Source organism: Balearica regulorum, chromosome 7, assembly GCF_011004875.1.
Source record: "Balearica regulorum gibbericeps isolate bBalReg1 chromosome 7, bBalReg1.pri, whole genome shotgun sequence".
Classification (NCBI taxonomy): Eukaryota; Metazoa; Chordata; class Aves; order Gruiformes; family Gruidae; genus Balearica; species Balearica regulorum.
In genome coordinates, this window is record NC_046190.1 from 33068122 (window position 1) to 33091919 (window position 23798).

Sequence of the window (23798 nt, forward strand, 5' to 3'; positions counted from 1 at the left end):
CTTCATACGCTGTTCTGTTCCATTTTTATAAGAAAGATCCTTCAGGTGAAAAGAGTCATTCTTAATAATAACAGGCAATAAACCACAGTTATTAATGGAGTAAGAAATTGAGAAGATGATATGGGACTCCCTCATAGAAGAGACTTGTACAAAAGAGGCTGACTGATGGAAAAGAAAGGAAGCAGCAGAGTAGCCACACACCAATTTGGGAAAATCAGCAAGATGTTTGACAAAAAACTGTCATGGTTGAGGAAAGTGCAGCAACTAGCCAGACTTTACACAAAAGAGCAAGAGGCAAGACTGGATGCTAAAGAAGTTGATGAAGACAAAACATTATTGGAATATTGTCTTTTGTTATGCCCTAAAACAGGCTAGCTCTTAATTCTGTTGCAGTAGAAGATACTCTGCAATCTTACACAAGTCAGTTAACAGTTCAATGCCTTTGTCTTCCCACTTTCAACACAAAAATATTACATATCACAATGTTCTTCTGTCCATGTTGTGAGAGACAATCCACCAATGACTAGAAGTGATTTGGTGGAGCCACTATATAAACACTGTCATATTACTGGTTTTATGAAAATTATCAAGAAAATATTAAAAGGTGAAGAAGTTCAAGATTAATCAAAGATGTTGACAGTCACATAATACCTTTTTAAAAACCCACAAAACACACAACAAAAAACAAAATCAGAAGAGGGCCATAGAGATGAAAGAAAATATCAAATGCCTGACTGAGCAAACATCAAATTATCAGTGAAACATAACTTATTTTGTATCTGTGTCAAAGGACTTTAATCAGGGAAGGTGCCATTGACTCCGAGAAAAAAACCAAAACCAACAACAACAAAAGGAAAAGATCCAAACAAGCCTGGAAAAACAGTAATTAAAAAAGATGGACATTGATACACAGAGATGTCATTTCTCACACAGAAAATCACTGGCATACTGAGGACTAGAATTCAGTTTTCCTCTTGCTTGTAGAAAACCCTAGATAATCCATTAGGTCATTGTCTCCCCTGAAAATAAATCTAAGGTTATTCCAGTGTGAAAAAGGGTCAGCACTACACTAAACAATTTCTAGCAGGAAATAGCTATCAAACTTCAGTCCGGTTATTCTTCCAAAAGGGTTTTATATAACATGAGAAAACTTTGTGAAGTTCAAATTCTTTCAAAGATGTGCCCTATTTCCAATAATATATGACTTAATTTGAAGAGAATGGAGCCACTTATTTTTGCAGAGGACAGTACTATAGTGCCTAATAGATGAATTCATTTCTGTCATTCAGAGGTTCTGCTACTTCTTAGCTTACCTTCTGAAAACAGTAGAATTAACACATCAAAGGGAAACTCAGGAAGCTCTGCACTTTCTTCTGTTCACTTTTTAACACAACACATAGATTTCCCTCTTTCATAGAGGAGGCTCCCATTTTGAAGGTGTTTATATAAGCCTCTGCAGGTCAACATTCAAAGCGTGTCTTTCAGCTTTGGGCTATTTCCAAACCACTAACCCATGTTCTCATCTGCCTGATTTTGGCTAGTGAACTCTGAGCCAGGCTGTGTGAATGTCCTCAGGAAGAAGAACAATTTCAAAACCCACAGGCCTTGAACAGCAGGTTAAGTTTAGGGATAACATCTGACAATATGAAATCTGTGCAACAAAGATGTAGGACAGGTTCTCATTTACGATGGTAGAAACCAAAGCAATGGGGTTTATGGGTTTTTTTAAAGTAATTAATTGAGCTACCTGAGAGCATGGAAGAGCCTTATTCCCTGGCGTATGAGCTCTAGACTCAGAGTGGCTACGGTGTGGAGACGTACCCCAAGGAGCTCCTACACAGCCCCTTGCTATCTCCCCCTGCTCGTGAAGTTTGCAAGGCAGCGCTGTGGGAGTCCATGGAAACTCCACAAGCAGAGGATGGGTGGATCCCGTCTGTCAGATTACCCATGACAGCACTTGCCAGTGACTCATAACATAGAGGAAAGCTGGTGCCAACCTCCCCAAACAAATGCTAAATATATTCCAGTAAGGGGGGGGAACCACAAAGAAGGAGGAGAAAAGCAGAATATAGAAGGGCACTGAGACAGAATAGGACAGGATGACAGAAGAGAGAAAAATAATAGAAGGAAACAAGAAATTTTGTTGGAAATACATTGGTTACAGACTGAGAGAAAAAATGTAGTGGAGGGTTATCTTGGGGAAGAACCTCAACAAACTGTATAACCCAAATGTCAACCTGAATGGGAAAGTCATGGATTGTAGTGGTGCTACAAAGCAGGCTGCTGCACTGAGATTTAAAATTGGCAATAACAGCACAGCAGAGACCACCACCAGGAGAGTTCTGGCAAGTACGTGCTTTAATGCCGACCCTTGGGTCTAAAGCAATCTACACATCCTGGTGCAGGTGATTTGAAATTCCTATGAAGAATTATGCATGATAAACTATAGACAGATAGAAAGTGGAGAAGCTGGTAATCAGGCTAAGTCCTAAGGAAATATGAGCTGTCTCTGCAAAGAGACATTGCTCTATTTTTATCTCTTATCTCCAACTCTAGCCTTAGGGTAATTTGGTGCAAGCTGAAGATATATTGTAATCACCATGTATTTATTCCAGGATAGATACAGAGATTTTTCAACTACTGAAATTCTGAGAGATAGCGTTACCATACATGCCTTTTTGGTTGGCACAGAAATCTTTTCTTGTGTACCTCGATTTAACACATTTTACATATGCAGACGGGCGCTACATACGGCATTCACTTTGGAGATCTCCCACACAGTTACTTTAAATAGCTATGAAATAGGAAAGTTATTGTCAAACCCTTAAATATATGAGACATACAGAATTACATTAAAAAAAAAGAAAAAAGTACAAGGATTATCCCAGCAGAAAATAGTACCAGTTACCTTGGTTTTGGAAAGAATAGGGGCACCACGATCCAGCAGCATTTCTACAACCTGTTCATGGCCACTTCTTGCTCCACAGTGGAGGGGAGTCAACCCATCCTGTGGGACACGAGCATTATAATTGATTAGTTTCAGACACAGTAAAATCTTGTGCACTTTTATAAAGACCTGTGGTGTCCTAAGAAACAAATGAATTCCTGCAGGATGCTGCTCTTACACAACCAAACAGCTGAACCTGTTTATTCAAATGAACAGAGTACATTTTGGCTCTGATTTTCACGTAAATAGTCATATCAAATTGGTGCTCATGCAGTAGGCTACTTCTCGCTCCTCACTGTACTTGCAGTAAAGCGGTAAACGTACATACAAGAAAAAGATAAGATTGCACTTCAGGTGCTTTTTGCCTGCATGCCTTTGAGAAAACCAGGTCTTTCATTTGTCAGTATGCATCAAAGTCAATAGATAGTCCTTTTGACTGAGAGAAAAAAAATAAAAAGCTTTCCTACTGAGACTTTTTTTAATTACACTGATTTTGATAGGTGTATAGCAGATGAGAAAACCATCTTAATCCCAGGTGATAAAAGTATGTCTCTTGTTGTGTAGACCATACTTGTGTGACTTCCAGCTGAATGGCTCATCTAGAGTCAAGGCATAGTCTCTCTATCTCTTTTAGAATAGTTATCATCATATTAGAAATACATTCCTTAAATAAGAGACTCTTTTTAACATTAGCAGAGTTATTCCAAATGGATTTTATTATTCTTTGACCTGTATCCTGTTTACAACGCTCAAGTAACCTGCTGTACACAAGCGCTATGATGAAAGATAGCACATGTGCCTTGAGTAACTGCGGGTAAAGTCACATCGAGTTTTTCAACGCCGTATGACATAGTGCTTGTTACAAATAGTAACGTCATCATTTCAAGAAAAATAAGGAACAAAAATTAGTATTTTCAGAACTAGTAAGAGCAAACATTTGATTTGTTACAATCAAAACAAATATGCAGGAGATACCATCACACAGAAATAATACTGTATTTTCACTAAATAGGTCAAAAGAAGAACCTTTGTAAGAAAGGTTGAAACTAATAAAGAAGAAAGATAAATACTTATTAGTTTTCCAAATACAAGTCGTAAAGGAAGGGAGCTTTTTCCAGTGTGTTCTGGCACTCTTAAAAACACATATGTTGTATTGTCTAAAATGTGTCACATCATTCTTATAAAAAGGATTATCTAAAATTCCTTCTTACACATCCTGTGCTCGCTAATTCATGCACACGCATTCCCTCTCTGTCTGTCTCTGTATGGTAGCAAGCACTATTAAGATACCTCCTTAGACATATTTTCCATGTTTAATTACAACGTTGTTTCTTGATAATTCCTAAACCATTATACTCTACTCGCTTAAGGCCTGCAAATTGCAGAGGGCAGCTGGGGAGAAGGAGGTAGCGATTCAGAGTGCCTTACAATCTCCTGCTTCTACTTTCTTGCCCTCCTCTAATAAGCCTATGAAAGTACCAGACAGAAATTGTTGTTTGCTAGTTTCATTTAAAACTTGTATGGTTCTCATTGCATGTGTTGTTCTACTTAAAGTAAGGTATACGGTTTTGATGTAGATTAAGAAAAGATTTTGGTTCAGACTTTACTTGATCAGGACTCAGAGTCATTTGCTCATGCAAGATGAACACAGTTTGGCTCACTATGTTCTTACTGGCATCTCTGGAGCTGATGCTACTGTAATTTCTGCTTCTTTCTGTCATTTCAGATCATGAAGTACAGTGAAAGGCATCTTGTTAAAATGCTACTACACAAAATAAAGATGTATTGCCCAAGACATGTAAGCAAAGACAAAGAGAAAAGATATCAAAACCCATGAATGGTATGTTTATCAGCTGAGTTGCAAATGTTTTGCTGTAGCTTCACAAGTGATTAAAAAAGGTAATGCATATTTCCCATACCAGTAGTTTCCACAGGCAAGGGCATATCAAGTACCGAGCAGAATGCAAACAACTAAAATAAAAATATCCCACCAAAAAATAAATACATATATTGGAAAGAAAATAAAACCCAGCAAGGCTAGGTAATTAGAGCCTTACAGGCATCACGTACATTAGACATTACATTAGACGTTAGTTCTTTCTTTTTACTTCCTATAATTATCATATTCTCCAGGCACATCAAAAATGATACTCAAGGAGATCAGGCACAAAACTGTAAGTTAGGGAACATTTTCCAGATTTTATGCGTGTGTGTCCCCCCCCCCCCAACTAATTTCACCAACGTACCATGGGTAGTACATACTACGCTCACAAAGAATGAGACATATTTGATCACCTTCATGCACCAGACCTTTAAAAACTACTTCAGTGCTCCTCAGAGCACAGTGCCCCAACCCTCTCATAGTGCCTGCCGCACCCCCCCAGCTTGTTCCTACTACAGCTGACAAGGTTCCTGTGGCTGAGGAGGTGGCAGGCAGTCATGCTTGACCAGCTAGAGCTCATTTTAGTCCACACAGCAGTCACTACCACCAGATGCATCACATGGCGTGACACAACATTACAATCTAATATAGGTGCTTGTTGGGACAGCTGATCTGTAGGTATTGTTAAAATGATATCAGGACTCCCACTCTAAAGAGCAAATACACTTCAAGACAGCTCATTTGGCAGCAGAGATCTTTTTTTGTATTCTGAAAAGAAACTGTCTGTTCACCTGGCTTGGTTAATTGCTATATGGGACTAAAAGCACATAAAGAAATGTGCAGAGGCAATCTGAAACACAGATAACGGAAAGATTTTGTTTAAAAAAAAAAAAAAAGAGAATCAGAGATTAAAAGAGACTGCTCTGAACTCTGCAAGACTTCACTGATTTTGTCAGGAGATTTTCTAGTTGCTTATTTACTGTTCATATAGACTATACCATGTGAAGCATAAAATATATTATGCATATTAGGAAGCAAAACTTGCCTTAATATGATAGTCTGCAATGGCTCAGAAAAACCATTACAAACGATTATGACAATAATCTGCAGATTAAGGACTCTCTAAGTATGCGCTGACATGATAAATCATATCATCTGTATTATCTATCCCTCCAGAGAGCCTGAAAGCAGCTCCAGCAAAGCCAGGAAGACAATAGGAGGAGTTCTGCTTAGGCACAATCTTCCCATAAGCATTGCACACCCATCTCTGAGGCTGCTGCTCTTTAGCTTTTATTTCAAACGCACCCCCCAAATAAATGAGATCTGAGCATCGTTTCTGGTCCCTGTTGAGACTTGGATACCTGTGTAGCTCCCTGATGTTGTTGCAATGGGTCACAACTGGCTTGTTAGCAGGTGACAGTGCAGGCAGTTGAGTCTCTCTGCTGCGGCGTGTTTCCCTGCCACTACACGTGGCTCTGAGAGAACCCTGAGCAGCAGGGGTAAGCACAGACCAGCCTCCCTGTGCTCCCCAGCTACCCCTTCCCTGGCAATGCTCACCCAGGATTTCCCTTGCATAACGGGATCCTCTGGGCTGTACCCCAAATCCATGGCAGCCTCAGTACCACAACTCTCACATCCGCCAGCATCAGCTTCTAACCCAGTCTATGACTGATGAAATTAAGCACAACAACCAGTAAAAACTTCACTGTGATGCAAGTATTCAGCAAGAGCTTGTCAGACTTTGAGCCAAATCCCAGAGCCTGTCCATGGCCTTGGCGGAGGTGTGCCCGGCACTCCACTCCCCCGAGCCAGAGCCTGAAGGTGTGCTTCCCCAGGGGAGCAATTACTGCTGCCTCCAGGGTTTATCATCCCCGTCGCTGCTTAGTGAGTCTCCTTCAGCTTGGCAGAGCTCTGTATCTCATGGTCCCTCCGTGCTCTAAGTCTCCTGAATTCTTCACTTCATTGGCACTATTGCAAACTGCCCCTTCCGGACAATACAGCAACAAATGAAGTTTGCTCTTCCTACGCATGCAAAATACATTTATAGTACCAAGTCAGTGTTATTCTTGTAGTTATTTTCTATCTTAATACATGTAGCTTTTCTGGAACAGCTTATGTATGATCTGATGCATCTTGAAAGAGTATATCCCACATGTTTTCATGCAGATAAGAGTCCTGGCCTGTTATTTAGCTGCAAAATCAGTAGAATGAAGATTATAAACACTTATTGTTAATCCAGGCTAAAACATGCTTGCTGCCTGCTTCAGACAAAAATTCACTTTGGCATATACAGTATTAGTCAAAGCAAATCAAGCTAATTTAACCAACCTCTCTAATTAAACTTAAAGTCTTTTCTGGAAGAGAGAGAAAAAATAATTAGGGCAACATTCACTAAACATGTTACATGAGGCATTAATAGGTCTTTGCTTAGAATGTTAGTTAAAAATCTGAATGAGAAAAGCTGCCCTGGATGAACAAAAGCAGCACAGTTCTTGAGGAGTACCCGTAAGAATTGAGGACAAAGCCCCAAGTACCAGCTGCTAGACATCTCACACAAAAAAAGGACAGAGGGAAGATAAACAGCTGGTTAAAGTAAACAATGCAATGTAAGCATGAACTAAAAGGAAAAGAAAAAAAAGAAAAAAGAGATGGCTGAGCCTCAAAATAAGTTGTAAGATCATTTTTGGAAATAAGCTCATATGCTCACACGTTTTCTGAATGCCTAACTACAGTTTGCAGGTGTGCAACAATATTTACGGTGCTCATCAAATCCTAGTCCTAATGAACACAGAGAAATTGGGAGCCCATAGATTACTTTTACAATGATTTAAACAGGATAAGGATTTAGCCCTTCATGTTAACCTTTTGTGCAGTACTTCAGCACTGCAGTTTCCAGGACCATCTGCCAGCAGCAAACGCAAATGCTCATGGAAATGACTGAGGAAAAGAAATAATTACCCCAACTTATTTAATGCTCAGGAAAGGCTTTATATGAATTTATCTATAAAATGAGTACGCTTGTGAAAAATAAAAATAGAAATTACGTGGAGCATGTTTCCAGTAACCCATACAGAGAATGGATTGCAGGAACAGATCACAATATGACAGCTGAATAGTAAATTTGTCCCATCTAAGAGTCAAGAGTCTTGGCCCTATTAGTGTTTGGTCAACAACACAAAACAGTATCTTCTGCATACTCATTTAAAGGTGAATTACAGACCTGATAAAGGAGAAACAAAGGCCTAGGAATTTCTGCCCCTAAGCAAAAGAAACATGCAATTTTCAAGATTTTTTTTTTCCTTTCATATGGGTACAGAACCTTTGCCATTCACCTTTAAAGAGGTATTTTGTGTTCCATAACCAACATTTGCATTAAATAATATCATGGTATCCAAGAACAAAAATTATTTTTATGAAACAAAAAAAAAATCTGCTCATCTCTTTAAAACCTCTTTTAAAAAAAAAGAGGTCTCACATTTATAAATCTATTACTATGAGGCTCACTTATTTTCACATGCAAATCCCATCTGTTTATCAAGTTGTGTGTGCATTCAGCACCCACTCCTGCCCCTTGCAGACCACCGCAAGGCTGGGCTCTGACTGGGCATCCACCTGAAAGGCATGACTTGATACATGTACCAGAAAAGAGAGCCTTGGCTGCTCTTTGCCTTTCAATACATTTCACTATGCAAAAGCATATGATTGAAGCTTTTGTCATCCTGTATTTTCGTAAGGCCATTCTATGTCTGGGACATTAAAAAAAGAATGGTGCTTAAAAAAATGAAATGACTGCAAAGTTGACATACCTCAATTGTTCTGCCTTGGAAAACAATACTGGGTCAGGCAGGAATAACAAGAGAGATTTAGCAAGAGCATGTGTTATAGCAGCTCACAGCAATTAATCTTTGCTATTGAATATGAGAACTAGGCAGACACTCCTGAAACAATGTCCTTTTTTCATCGAGCACCACATTACTCTCAGCCTTCTGTTGCTTTTCCTATTGATTTGTAAATCCTTCCTGATCTACTCCAGTGACGCTCTTCCCTTTTCTCGATCATGCAGCTGTCTGCTCTGTTCAGTGAGTCTCCTTGGCAGAGCCATACGCTGCCCAGGCCACAGACTGGTAAACCCTTGCCAGGATGAGTCAGTGCTGCTGGGAGCAAAACTTCCACTTAGTCACTAACAGCCACAAAATGATGCCTCTGGTAATGCCAGAGAAGTGCAACAATGAGTGACACACGTACAGCACAAGCAGGAGAAGTTATGCAAATCCCTTCTGATTTATGGAGAGGATGGGTGTTTGGGGAAACAGGCAGTGTCTGAGGGAAGCCAGAAAAAACAAAACACCACTTCGTGAACCACACTCATCCATTGCCTTCTGCCTCACTGGGAAGCTCTGCCAGACTCAGGAGCTGTTAATGCTTCTGTCCTCTTCCTGGATCCTGTTTCCGTCCCAGCCTGTATTTTTAGTTACATAAATTATCCTAATGTCTGATCCTGAAGCCTGTTACACAGAAAATGAAGCAGATCATGAATTTTCATAACTAAAAGAAAAGAACAAGCTGGACTCCAACTATTTAAAGTAGTGGTCCCCAATGTTTTGGCTGCCGTGAGCCATATAAATGCTTGCAGAGAGGAAGCAAATAGTCCCTTGCCATGTCCCTTTCTCCCTGCTCTGACCAAATGCACATCTGTCACATCACCAAAATGTGGCCCTCCCCACCACATGGTAGGCCCACGCCCCTCAGCCTGGCAGCCCCCACGAAGCACGTAGGAGGCTGGTATTTTAGTCCAGAAACTATACCCACTGTTCACGTTATTCATGAAAAGTCATCTCTCCCATGTTCCCCAATTAGAAAAAACAGAAACATTCTACAAAGCAATCATGAGTGACTTCTAAAGGTAAATGGAAGCACTACTAAAGAAAAATATATGGAGATAGTGAAGAGATGAGAAAATAAATTGACCCCATTTCTGAATTTGCTACAGAAATAAAAAATACAAATGTGCCTCAACAAGCACTGCAGGGAATCTCAGTGACTGATGAAACATTAGAAAATGAAACAGAAACATGTGGATACAGTAATAACTGCAGAAAAAAAGATTCTTAGTTTGTACCTTTGTTTTGATTAGAATTATTCTGGTAGAAATTATACATAATAATTAAAAATGGAAGTTGCATAGGCGATAAGCTAATATTTCAAGAAAATGACAATTGCCAAAAAGTTACAGGCACAGCTCCTGAAGGTTACCTCACGCGCACAGGAGCGTGTTGCAAAGACTGCTGTGAGAGCTCACAGCACCACTAGTTCTAGGTTTACTTCCAAACATTTGAACTTTTTCCTTCTCTTTTTGCCACTAAGTAAATAAAATATCCCTAAACTGGTTTGATTGGGTTTTAACTGCAGCACTTAGCTATAACCGTGTGCATTGAGCTTTTAAGTCACTCAGCAATTCAAGTCAGGTGTTGACCTGATGGAAACAATCCCTACGCCCAGCGCATTTGTTCACAGATCCAAGCCAGCGGCTAAGCACCCAGTCAGACAGAAGCTGAGCTGTGTGAGACTCAGTACTAGCATCGTGCTCTGTGACACTGCTGCCCCAGGGATAATGAAAGGCAAACACACACTGCAGTTCCAAGTTATCCTTTTAGCATTCAAATTCTGAAATACCTGAATTGAATTCTTGTCTTTTAGTATTTTCCTGTACATTCACCTCTACCCCCAAGTAGCTAGAAGCAGCTCCTAATTAAATGCTCTACAGAGAACATGGAAAATTGTTGGTTCTGAGCTTTGCCATACATGGTATTTCACACACTGCTTTAAGAGATGTAAATTGTTAGCATCCTACTGCAACCATTTTATAAAAAAGGAATGCAGTGCAGCTATGGTAGCCTGCCAGGAAGATGAATGATTTAAGCTGCACAGCAACTAACAGATCAGAGGCAAGAATTCCACACAGTCACTCACAGCATTCATATTTAAGCTTACCCTTGTTTTGGCATCAATTTTAGCTCCTCGATCAAGTAGGAGTTTGACCATATTTGCATTTCCCCTCTTTGATGCAACGTGTAATGGCGTGATATCATTCTGTGGAAGAAAAAAAACCCATGAAAGTAAGTATCCATATATCCTCCTTTTGTGAACTCCACAATCAGTTTGCTCACAGAATGAATTATGCCCAATTTGCTAAAGCATAACACAGTTTTGTTTCCCTGGGAGCATGAAAACAAAGGGAAGCTGTGTTTATCCACATATTTGAATTACTGGCCTGATACCTTCACATATATATTATGAGGTCAAACATTCAAGTTGTGGTTGAAGTTGTAAGAAGATACGATCGTGCCTCAGTTCTCGGCTTTTATATGAGTTAAATTTATGCAATTTTACTGACTAAACCCTAGCAATTTAATTCAGCTGTGGTTGTTTCTGAGCATGTAATGATAAGGTTTCATATCTCACAATTTCATAGGCCTTGTAGGAGCTATGAAAAATAAATAAAACCATTACATCTGTAGGTTTAATTCAAAAGCAACAAGATGCCAATGCTATTTGTTTCTGAATATTATCAGAAAACTCTGAAAGCCTCGTAAGCCCCTTCATTTCAGTTACATCACTAATTTCGTCTACCGAATTTGTTCCTCTAATCGACGTAATACCGTACTTCAAGTGAGACTGTAAATAAGTGTATGTGCCTCCCTGCGTGGCGCCTGGCAGGCCAGCAGCACACAGCGATGCTGCACATCGAGGACACTTACATAACCAATGAGTGCGCACACAAGCACACTTTTTTAACAAGAGGTAGCTAGGACGTTTCTTCATGCTCTGATGAATCCTTTATCTTGTGGTGTATGAAGGCCACATCCTGTATATATTTGATCATATGGAGCCAAGTAAAAATAAAAGGATTTAAATAGAGCATGCAGCTACTGTATGAAGACAAATAGGATTTTAAAGAACATGTTTCTGTATATTCAGGGGCAGTGCAAACAGCTGTCTGCGTAGAACCAGCTTCCCCGTGACTGCGCAGAAAGCAGTAAATTTTAGTGAGCATGTGTCTTATGGCTGACTGAATTAGAAAGGCACCCGTTGCCTTGAATAGCTGGGGAGTGGTACAAGTGTCTTACCTGGCCAACAGACCATTTAATAGTGCTTCCTCAAAACTGCAGGTGAGTCGAGTGATAGAAAACCAGCACTGAAAAAAGATCCCCTCTCAGATACGACAAGCTGACTCACAGCTTAATAATAATGCTGAGTACCTAAATCCAGTATGCTACATTTTCATTTACACCCAATTTCACTATGAAGCTAACACACAGCTACTAGAAAGTGCTAATTAATATTATCACAGAGGTAAAATACATTTTAGCACGATGAAATGACAGAGCTTCTTTCTCCAATATTAATGATCATTATAGCATCATAGCAACTACTATTCCAGGGTGGCTTCTCATTTCTTTAAAAAGTGAAGTAAAACAAAAAAGATACTTAACGCATTAAATAAAAACTATGCTATACCTAGTCCTCCTAGGCATGTGAAACTGTGTGTTTGCTTAACTTGAAATTTTTGAGTTGGTTTTGAAAAAAGAATTATTTCTATTTGACTGGGAGTTTATATTGGATATAATATGAGGTCAGTATATTACTCCATCAGCCACAAAGAGGACAGAAAAAAGAGCAAAAACACAACTATGAGGAGATACTCCTGCTTTTCCTCTCAGGAGAAAAGATGTTATCAAGGTCAGAGGGAGAGAGACGAATTCTACTTTCCTGAGAAAAAACAGTAAAGGAAATAACTGTCATGTCTTCAAGTAAAGGGTACTGCAGATAATTTAGACTGAAGGACCACCTTTTTCTGCTTGCCAGGGTTGATGGGAAAAGAGGTCAACTCAGTCTAATAGACCTTAATGCCTTGCTAATACATCAAAATAATTAACTACTAATAACGTACTGCATCATACACAGACTAGAAAAAATGTCTTTTCTAAGCATCGATGAAGAAATGGAGGAGGAAGGGACAGCATTACAAAAGTTAGAGGAAATACCTATTAGAAATCTGGTTCTCATTCATCTTGACACCAAGCTAAATCATTCTAGCGCAGCACAGAGGCAAGTACAACCACAAAAGAATCCACTTTGGATCTAATTCTTTGCCAGTCCAATCATTCAAACCTCCTACTGCCTTAAATGAAGGAGCATTGATTCTAGAGCAGATGGATGAGCACTGGCAGATACACACCTCAACTCCAAGACATGACTTCTACTTAGTAGTTAAGGTTTCAGTTACACTGCTTCCTTGCAACAGGGGGGTGGAAAACAAATTCATTTTCATGGTCAAAAAGGAGTCCTGTTCAAATGATCTTCATATTTCTTGTCAGTACTGAACTAGTACTGTTCCCTGAGCAGTTTTCTATCAGCTTCTGAGAGTGGGCAAGCACACTGGCAGGGAACATGGGGAGATTCTCCAGCACCAAATAAGGACTGAGCTCACTTCTGCAAGCTGGAGAGCTAGCAATCCATCTTTCCTTCATTTGATCTCCTGTCTTTATGAAAAACATATAAATCTAATGTTTCTAGGATCTTGAAACCTTGAGTTACATTTGGTTGAAAACAGGCAGCAAGTTCACATGAGAAAGAGATGGATGGATAAAGGATGCGATCACTTTAGACATAGTTTGTTAGGAAAACCAACTGCACACAGCTACCCTGAAATGAGGAACTGAGCAGGAGAAATCAAGCAAATGAAACCCTATATGGCCGGTGAAATATCTGTCCTTATGGATGATCAAACTCAGCTCCTCTTTCCTGGGAAAAGAGCACTGCAGCACTCACTCTCTGGGAAGAGGATGCAGTTTTCATCGTACTCTACTAACCTATTCAGACAGTTAATAAAAAAAAAATAAAGAAACAAAGAAGAAAAAGCATGTTTAGCCTTTTTCAGCCCTAAGAGCTCAGGAAAACACTGTGGGGAAATGAAGGGGAGAAAAAGAGAGGGGACAGGTCTCTATTCAGAATTTAATTTTGACATTTAGCTATTTGAGCTTTTACTGGTAGCGAACGATATGAAGTAATAATTCTGCTGGCTGAGAGTTCTGACTCCATGCAGATGGAAAGATGTGTTATGTGAATGCTTGAATAATTGCACACTGAAGTTCAGGGCAAGCAACTTGTCTTTGGTCAATACTGTATTGTGCCAAGCCTTAAAGAATTATAGCTAGACATATCACGCATATGGCTCCTTCCCATCTCTCATCTGACAATTAAGAACATGAACTGAGAAGTGAATAAACCTTAGACAACATCATTATTAATGTTTCTGATGACAAAACGTAAAGCAAGCAACTCAAAATTGAGTTGTTTGTACTTGTCACAAGAAACTAGAGATAAAAAAAGCTTCATAATATGTGCAGCTTGGGTGTAGGTTATTAACACTAAAACTGTGGTATCAGCAAACAATATAGCCACCAAATGTAAGGTTCTGAATTCTTGAGTAAATGAACAGCATCTGCTGTCTTTTCAGTTTATTTTTATCTGTTTGATCTTCTATAAATTTCTCCCTTTGTTCTTAAGATAGAATAGCAAATCAAGAAACTTTTGAAGATGTTTTCCTGCAGTAATAAAGCTGACATGCCTTCAAAAAGTTGCCATTAAAAGATGTGGTTCAGATCTAGAATGTCTGTTGGAGTGCTGCTTGCCCTCGCTGTTGAAATATCAAATGCTAGATAACATTTCAGGTAGACCCCTCGACACCAAGATCCAACTTGCTGTTCAACTTGAGAGTTAACAAATTCTACAGGGAATATGAAACATAACTTGTGAGAACAGCAACCTAAAACTATGCAATAAATGCTCAACGCTCATAGGATTATGAACTAGCACACAGCCTTTCCTCTCCCCCTTGGCAGATTTCCTGGGGTATGTGACTTGAAGTACTCTGAAACTGTATATAGCTCCAAGTATGACAGATTGGATGCAGGCCATTTTTTTCTATACCTCACAACACTGTGGATAGCTGTTTTCCCTTTGTTTCTATCCACTGCCTGCTGCAGCCACCACCCTCTCACAGAAGGTCTGTGCCCTCCTGCAGAGTCACACAACATCCCGAAAGATGATGGGTGAAGAGTGACCGGCTTTTCCACTCAGTGGCTTTTGCTTGTGCTTGATCAGAGGAAACACTAAGCCCTTTCAGCTGCATCTCTCGATCTACAGCTTCACAAGAAAACTCAAAAAACTCAGACTTATCCTGTGCTGAGCAATAAGCCACCTACATTTCCCGTCTGAAATGAGATCAGCTCCCCTCTGACACGTGGCATTATCTATTGCAGTTCACTACAGTAGCCAGAATTACTCCATACTATTACAAGTTAGCAACAGGAATGGTTAGGAAGTCGGAAAAAAAAAATAGGGAAAAACTTAAAATTGACAGAGTGCAAACATGGTACATCTCATAGTTTTATTTTAATGCATTTAGAAAATGAAGAATTCCCCCTGATTTCTGGTATGCTATGCTGTCCTACAGGATTGTCTCTTTCTTCCATCAGACAGTCTGAGTTTAGAAGCATAAGGATGGTAATAAACAAGAAAAGTAAATGTTTGCAGTTACTGTATCATGTTGGGCTCTGAAGTGTAGCTTTAAAAAAAAAAGCACACAAAAAAAGGGCAAACCTTTCCTATTCACATGCTGTATTGTTTTAAACGCTGAGTGACTGGCTGATCATGTAGGGACTGTGAAGACTCATTGCCAGCATCATGGGGACTTGATGTCTCCTCGCTACCAATAAGAGAGCTTACCTCCACCTCTGAGCTCTCTTTCTAGCCCCTCAGTAGATTGTAGTTTTAATCAGAAAAAAATCACTTCTTTATCTTTGATTTTTTTAAAAACCAGTTTTTACCAAAATGTTGAGATTAATTTGGAATTTAGTGAGATAGTCCTTCTCAGTTCTCAACTCTGGGAAGAGCTTAATATGGACAAAGAATGTGTGAATAAAACAGAAGCTGAAAATAGCCAGACTGCTAAAGCAGAAAATTCTTGTACAGTCTGGAAAATCCCTCCCATCATTAGGGGTTCTTAACGAAAGACCATAACGTTGGTGTCGTATACTGGAATTGTTATCAACAACACTGCATGGATATTATCACTATTACTATTTCCTGGAGGTATGGGAAGATTGTGCCATGCACGTGAAGACTGTCATATGCAACTAAGCAGCTACATCAACATGTTGTATATGAAAATACTCAATATTCTCTCCTCCTGTATTTTCCTGCAATTCAGAATTGGAGCCACAACACAGCAGAACCTATACAGAGAAAAGTCTTATATTCTAGTAGCAGTTACTGGGATCACTGAGACTTGTATAGGACTTTCAGAAATTAAAGAAATTATAGGTACAAACACATAATCAGATGCTTTCCAGGAAACCTCACAACAGTGCATAATTTTTCAGCTTTTTTTCTCCTCTACTTAAAGTCTTATATTGTGCTAATTTAGTTCTTGTACGCTCATATACTTATCTTTCTTCAGGCTTGAGATGTATAAAATGAATCATGGAAGAAAAGAAGGAAGAGTATAGCAAGGAGCTGTTATGGCAAACTACCACTAGGGAAATAAAAAGATGTTTTTCTCTTATGTTACTGTCACTTACATATTGCCTGCTCTTCTTGATGGGCTAATGGTGTTCCGCTCTTCAGCCTCAGGGTCATTATTAATGTATGTTGTCCTCATGCCACCCTCTCAAAATTACTAAATCCTTTCTCAACCTTCCAGTAAGCAAACTTCCTGCTGGCAAAGCCCACTGTGGTGCAATTGAGATCTCCTCTACAGAAAGGAGTGCTGTGTGTTGGGAAGGCTGTTTGCAGAGTTGGATGCAGCTTTATGGCACAGTGACTATGTCTTTCTTGCTTTGGCAAGAAAGATATGGACAGAGGTCATCTTGTAGAGGATTCCCTTGCTACCTGAATCTTCTGACTTGCTCAAATACGGAGTAGATGTGGGCGTCACAGACATTTCTCTCAGCCATTGCTCTGGAAGCTGCAGAGAACAATTTCTTCCTGTCTAAGCTCTGTGCTCCTCAGAGACAAGTGGAGCTTCAGAGGCATTTCCATTTCCTCACCTGGGCCGGACAGATCTTTGCACTGGAAGATAATCTCACACAGAAGAATGATATCTGAAGACTCTCTGAACCCCCAAAAGATAACTTTTTCCTGACTATAATTCCCAGAAAATACAGTTTATTCAAAGCACCTTCATCACCTCCCTGGTCTGCATGGAAGCCTTGGAGAAACACTGACTTGTGCTTTTTTGCTGCTGAATTAGCACAGGGCAAACTGGACACACATCTCTGTCGCAGCTGTCTGGGAACTGCAGCAGATAAAACTGCCTGACCATCCTGCGCACTGCTCTTGGGAAAACCCGAGCAAGGCCTGAAGGGGAAAGGGTGGGTGCTCTGCAGGAGTCTAATTTATAGCAAAAGAGCTTTCTTGCACAGGATGCCATAGGTTTAATCAGGCTGCTAAGGAAACTGGTTTCTCATTCCTTCCAATAGCTGTTAACTTGCTTTAGCATGTATCTGGATACACCTTTCCAAGTCCTAGATATCAAAGTGCAAGACAGTCTAGAGCAAATTTGAAGGGAGCAGTAAAGATACAGAGGAAGAAATCCCTCTGTGACCTGTCCTTTTTTCTCCAGCACCCCTCCCAACCTCAGGCTGAAGATGATCTGATTCTGTAAAAAAAGTCAAGCCCATGGCACGAAGCCCCTCTCTCAGCATACAGGTCCAGCAGCAGCAGTTAGGATGGCAGCACAGCAGTTTTCTCTACGCATTCGGTCACTGTATGCCACAACACCAGATCTCCTGAACTGAAAGCCTGGAAGAGGAGAGCCAACTTGGTAGATTTCACTTCTCCATATTAATCACTAGGTTGGCAGTTCCAGAAGATGGGAAGTAGATATGAACATTATTAAACTCTAGGTAACACATCAGATAGTTTGATTCAAAGGCACAAGCGGCTGATGAACAATATTTTTCTTAAAATAACAACAATTACTTTTTCCTGCTGAAAAATCTGATAAAATAGATTGACTTAAAGGTCTTCAGCCTTCTTTCAGTTTTTAACCAGGATTTATCCACACCTCTCCAACATCAGGTGCCATTGCCAGCTAAGAGAATGGTGCCTGCAAATTGTTGCAAACCTTCAAAGCCCATGTAGTGACTGCACTTCCATGTTAATCTGGCTAAGAAAGGAGACTAACTTCAAGCTCAGTTACCCTTTATTCTCTACCTCCACTTCTTTAGCCCTTACGAAATTGCCTCCCAGTTAAACAAGAGGGAAATATGGAGATACAATGAAGGGATTTCTTTAGCTTTAAAGGGTTTCAGAGAAGCATAGCCACACACATTAAAATGTACTACAGAAAAAGTATGATGAACAGACATAAAATACCTGTTACTTCTAAGCCAATGCATACCCTGCCAGTAATTGTGACAGGTTTATTGCTGAGTTTGAGCCCAAGTTGTCAAGTGATTTGGAAGGAGTAATTTTCCTTCATTACAAAATGGCAAACATCCAGCCCAATAAGGAGATCCAGTTTCACTTGGACTGAGGTTATGAAGGTTCTTGGAGCTGTCTCCCTGTAAATAGGTGGAATCAGGGGCATCACAAACTGATTTACTGAAATGATCTCCATTCATCCCACAGGGAACTTCCCACGTTGTGTCATCTTCCCTGCACTTGCAGCAAGGCCAGAGAAGAAAGCCCAGATGCAGAAGAGCTAATGAAGTTCAATGGAAGAGCTGACATGAAATCAATTGTTGGGCTGGAAGAGTGCAAACCAAAAGCAGTACATTTCCAACCCTCCCAGCCTCTATGGTCAGCAGGTGCACAGGCTGGCAGATACTGTAACACCTGGAAGAGCTCCTGGAGCTATGCCTATTTTTCTTAGATACAGTGAAAGAAGGGAACAAGGGAGTATATGACAGCTGAGGTGCAGGCAGGTATATATCGGTGGTGGTGAGGGGAGCAGCTGCTACTGCGTATCACTGGGGACATCATTTACTTACAGTACAGCACTGCTGTTCACTTCCTGCCCGCACACTGGGAGCCATCATCAAGCTCCTGTCTTTCCCTGCCTTCACTGCTGGAACATCTTTCTTCCCTCTGGCCTCTCAGTAACCCACTGAAAACACAGCAGATGAAGAGATCTCCTTTGCCACAGGTCTGCTCTCCTTTTTCTTACATCCTTTCACCAGCCCCTCTTTTCCCCACACCTGCCCATGTAATTACGGCTCAGAGCTCTGCCTTCATCCTACATGTCCGTCCACATTTTCTCCACCCTTCCCCACCTTCACTACACTGATGGTGGGAGCTGGCTATTTATCCTGCCCTGACACATTTGTCTTCATGTTGCCCCCTTCCACACAAGCATCTTCTGTTACCGTAATCCTCTGCTCTTGTTCAAATCTCTCCACAGAATAGTTTAAACATAAATAGTTTAAGCATAAATTGAGAGATAGACAAGTAGTGTTGATTCATTTTTATTTAACTAGAACAAAGGAAAAGTGGTTGGTGGTTAGCAAAAGCACAAAGCGCATTTGACGCTCCCATCCTAGAGTTTGTACTTCTGAAAGCTACAGGACAAACACACGGTATGATTTTAGTTGGGTTATAGTCCTTCCATGTCTTTGCTCTGTTGCTTGTCTTAGACTGCCAACAAGAGGCAATGAGGTGGCAGTGGGCAGGCTGTACCTGTGGGTCAGTTTTAGTAGCTGTTCTAGGACTACCTCTACCTGCCTTGCAGTTTGGGTAATCAAGGATCAAGCAAGGGCCCTGTTATTTGGTGCTGATAATTGTACTTTACACTCAACTTACACTGGTGCTTCGTTTGCCTACAAATTTACTGCTCTACCAGAATCTAACTCATCTTTCTGTGAAGCGCTTTCATTACCCCCAGTCTGATAAGCACTAAAGAACAAAATTCAACTCCATATTACTGTTATTTATGCTACGATTCCTTCTGTCACAACTACTTTATCTAGATTTGCAACCACCATGCAGTAGAGATGTGCGCTGTGGATGCCCCCACCCAGCTATCACAAGCACAAACAAGCCGTTCAGTGCTCTGAGTCACAGCATCAGCCCACTGCTCTTTCGGGCTGATGTCATTGCATCTGCACATCCCCGGCTATCTGAGCAGTCTGCTTCTCTCTGACAATAAACAACTAATGGAGGGAGAACCTGGGATTTCCAGATCTTGAAGAGGAGGGGAGGATGGCCTTATTACTTTGGATGCGCTCTCCATCAGTGCCCCTAATCCAGAACAGAGCTGCTGAAGCCTAAGATTTATTATTTTATTAAAACAAGCATAGGAAGATGGTATTTAGTGGTCTGGTACTAAATGTTGCTAATTGCTAATATAGTAGCATTTCTAATCCCTAATCTTGTTTCTAAGTGAGAAAAAGTTGACCCAAGATCCCATTCATCTTCCTTGCTCCTATGATTAGAGCGAATCAAATAATGAATGCCAAAGCAATGAAATGCCTTAATGCTCTAATTTGGTCAGTTTAAGGACTTGTGAACAAAAGGTCAACGATATCAGTGAAAGTAAAGTACATACAGTTAGAAGCTTCCCAGAAACCCTTAACCCCCAGATCTTCTCTTAGCTTGTGAACTTCATGTGGATCTAACCTGGGACCCTCCTCTCACCAATAACATGAAATACATTTAGTGATACATGTGATTTGGAAAACATCATTTGTGGGGGATATATGAGAGTTGATCCTTACCTTTGATACTTACCTATCAGCTTGACCCAGTATCTGCTAGTACTCTTCTCACCAGCATTAGCAGGTACTGGGATCATGCTTTATAACAGTGTCTTTTAGCTTTAGGGATTTATCTTTGTTAATAAATCACTGAATGATGCTATGTTGAATGAATAGTGGCCAAGCACCAACACTTCGTGCCTGTGCTCCTACTTACAGTGTAAGTAAAACATTCTGGGTCTGTCTTTGTCCAAAATTTCTATTCCCACTTTATCACACCCTCCACCAACTCCCCTTATTAATCACAGACAATATCTAAAAAAGAACTGTCCAGGGTTTTTTTTTTTTGTTTGGTTGTTTTTTTAAATATGAGAAGTCCTATATGTAAAATAGTAGTTTGTATGCTAAATAAACATGATATTATTGTATTGTTTTCATGGGTTTGCAATGCTTATCATAAACACTTTGCTGCATGTAAATTTTGTTCCTTAACTATAGAAGCATTCAAGTTTTTAGATATACATACCACCTAAAGTAAAAGAAAATACTAAAATTTGCCTTTTGCTATGTGGCAAATGCTCTAAGCAGTAGCATTACTTTCTTCTTGTAAAAGTAATAAACACAATACATGATCAAAATCTCTGAAAAGGAGCTGCTGAATTATCCATGACACATAATTTCCCCTCATAAATATCATCCTGAATACACGTTGGGTTTTTTTTTTTTTGCTTTTTCTACTTTAATTAAAAGGATGCTCCAGAATCTCATTACTTATATTTAATAGTAATTATTAAACAATTATTAATTAAATAATATTAATTATTAATACTTACTATTAAATATCTAAATTTCTAGATAACATATCTTCCTGGCCAGTTTATAGCTATTTACTCTAATGTCAGCATTTGCCTTCAGTTTGAACGCCTCTTGCTCCCTTGAGTTTCTCTCCCTATTGTCCTAGGGACCACTACCACACCTCCTCCCTGGCATTGTCATGGTAAGGTTTGCTGAGCCAAATTCTTGCACAGCCTCAGTTTGTTTGTTGCGGTTTTTTGTTTGGTTTCATAGGGATATTTTGGTTGGGGTTTTTGTTTGTTTGGTGGTTTTATTGGTCTATATCAGAAATACCTTGGAATAACCTGGAATCACATTTGCCTTTTTTTTTTTGCCTTTTTTTTTTTTTTTTTTTTTTAACCCATATCACACACACCACCCAGTGACCAACTAATATAGACAGGTCCTCCTCTTTCTTGGTTGGCAGATTGTTGGAGAAACCAACAGAATAAATATGTATATTCTCTAGCCAAGAGTCTGATCTGTTTCCCACTATGAATTTTAACACGTTTCCACGTTCTGTTGCACTCTGACTGACAACCATTCCTGGCTGTGTGTCAGCACAAATTCCATAGGTATCCTTTTATTCATACAGACCAAGCCATTATTAAAGCAGCTAATGAGTAAACAATTTTTTTAAGAACTTCAGTAGGAAATTCTTGCTCCAGCATTTTCCAATACTAACCTATCTTGAATGTTAGCCCGTTTTCTATTTAGCTGTATGTCCCTAAACACTCTCCCAGCTTTTCCCGTTTTAAAGCCTTGCAAACTCTCATGGCACCTACTCACCTTTCTGCCCTCATGGTGTCTACCCAATCATTCTCTAGCCCTCCATCCTGGCTCATTACATTTTGTGTTACCTCTGCATTTACCTTTCTTCAGTCTCTGGTCTCACGCCTGGCACAATCTCTTTCCTTGCCCTTCATATTGCTGTATCCCTGTCCATATATATTTCGTTATTTTCCTGCTCTTACAACTATACATAACTTCCCTCTGTCATTTTCTGTCCTTTACAGTTCTGCTTACATTTTGCTGTTCCCACATCCTCCCTATCCTGACCACACTCCTTCACTCTAATATTCCTCTTTGGTCTTCCGACAGACCTGACCCTTGACAGCAGATATGGTCATACTCTGGCCCAGGCTTGCAGAGCAGTCCAGCTGCCTGTGGGAGGATGGACCCACTCCCCAAGCAAGAAGGTGCAGCTGAAGCTGCTCTGCATCCAGCCCAGAGTGAACAAAGGGGACACCAGGAAAGCCTATACCATTTCCCTCCTGGGTCCCGCTCCTTTTTCATACACCTCAGGAACTACCCTGTCGCTCCCCGTGCTGTGTTGTGACTGGCACACAGCTTACCAGGTCAGGAGGGTTAGTTCCCCCACTCTACCATGGCTTCTGCCATGCAGCTCCCATTATTGACTCCCCTCCTTTTCTATATCTCATTTCATTTTCTACCTCTCCAGTTTCTCAGATCTCCTTTACGTATCATCTGAATCTCACATATGCAGTGAAGGCGCAGCTGCTTCATTCACTACTAACACCTGCACTTCATGTTCATTGGAAACAACTGCATATTGAGGACAATCCAACAGAGACAGTACTCCTGCCATATGTTACAGCCACAGGTAGAAGCACTCATCTTACTGAATCCCAGTCTGCCTTTTACAAAACTGGAACTATGAAAATAGCAGCTCTTTTTTGACTAAATCAGAAGTTTCCAAAGGTGACGACTAGAGCTCAGGTTCAGTTCAGCAGCTCAGGGAACCCTCCCTTACACCATATGGTAACAGAACAAGAGCAGTCAGGCCGGGTCCCTCAGCTGGCAAGAGCAATGTGCCTTTTCCACACTTTTGTCGAAAAAGTGTTTCAAACTGATGATTAAGCAAACTAAGCATAACTCAGATTTCACACTCACCCTTGCAGTGAAGTCCACAGCAGCACCCCGATTTAACAGCAATGTCGCTACATTGATATTTCCATAGTGAGCAGCTATGTGGAGGGGAGTGAACCCACTCTGGAAAAAAAACAAAACAAAACCAATAGATACTTATTTTTTTATATCTCACTGGTACTCCAAAATTTGTATCACATCATTGACAAAAGCTAGTAATAGGAGTCTGCTGCAAGTCACCATTCCAATTCTGTACTAGTTTTCACTCACTGACGTTTATTTATAGACACTCAGAGAGTCTAAATAAAATCATATCACTATGCAGGAGGGAAAAAAATTAACATAATTGTTCTAGAAGATCAGAACTAGGATAAAACTTTCAGTTATTCCAGAAAAAAAAAACAACAGCAAAATATTTTAGTATTAAAGCAATGATGTCTTTTACAAGAAATTATTTTCTAACTAGAAATATCTAGTTGTTACC

At 40.1% G+C, this 23798-nt stretch overlaps 1 protein-coding gene across 11 annotated transcripts in view; it reads right to left on the reverse strand.

Annotated features, from left to right (window-relative positions):
- ANK3 (ankyrin 3) overlaps positions 1-23798 on the reverse strand; it is a 369687-nt gene that overhangs the window by 113953 nt on the left and 231936 nt on the right. For all 11 annotated transcript variants that reach the window (XM_075758815.1, XM_075758817.1, XM_075758816.1 and 8 more), the window contains 3 exons: positions 23339-23437; positions 10821-10919; positions 2909-3007 (listed from right to left, as the gene is read on the reverse strand). In XM_075758815.1, the coding sequence (XP_075614930.1) occupies positions 2909-3007; positions 10821-10919; positions 23339-23437 (297 nt within the window). The remainder of the gene's footprint in view (positions 1-2908; positions 3008-10820; positions 10920-23338; positions 23438-23798) is intronic.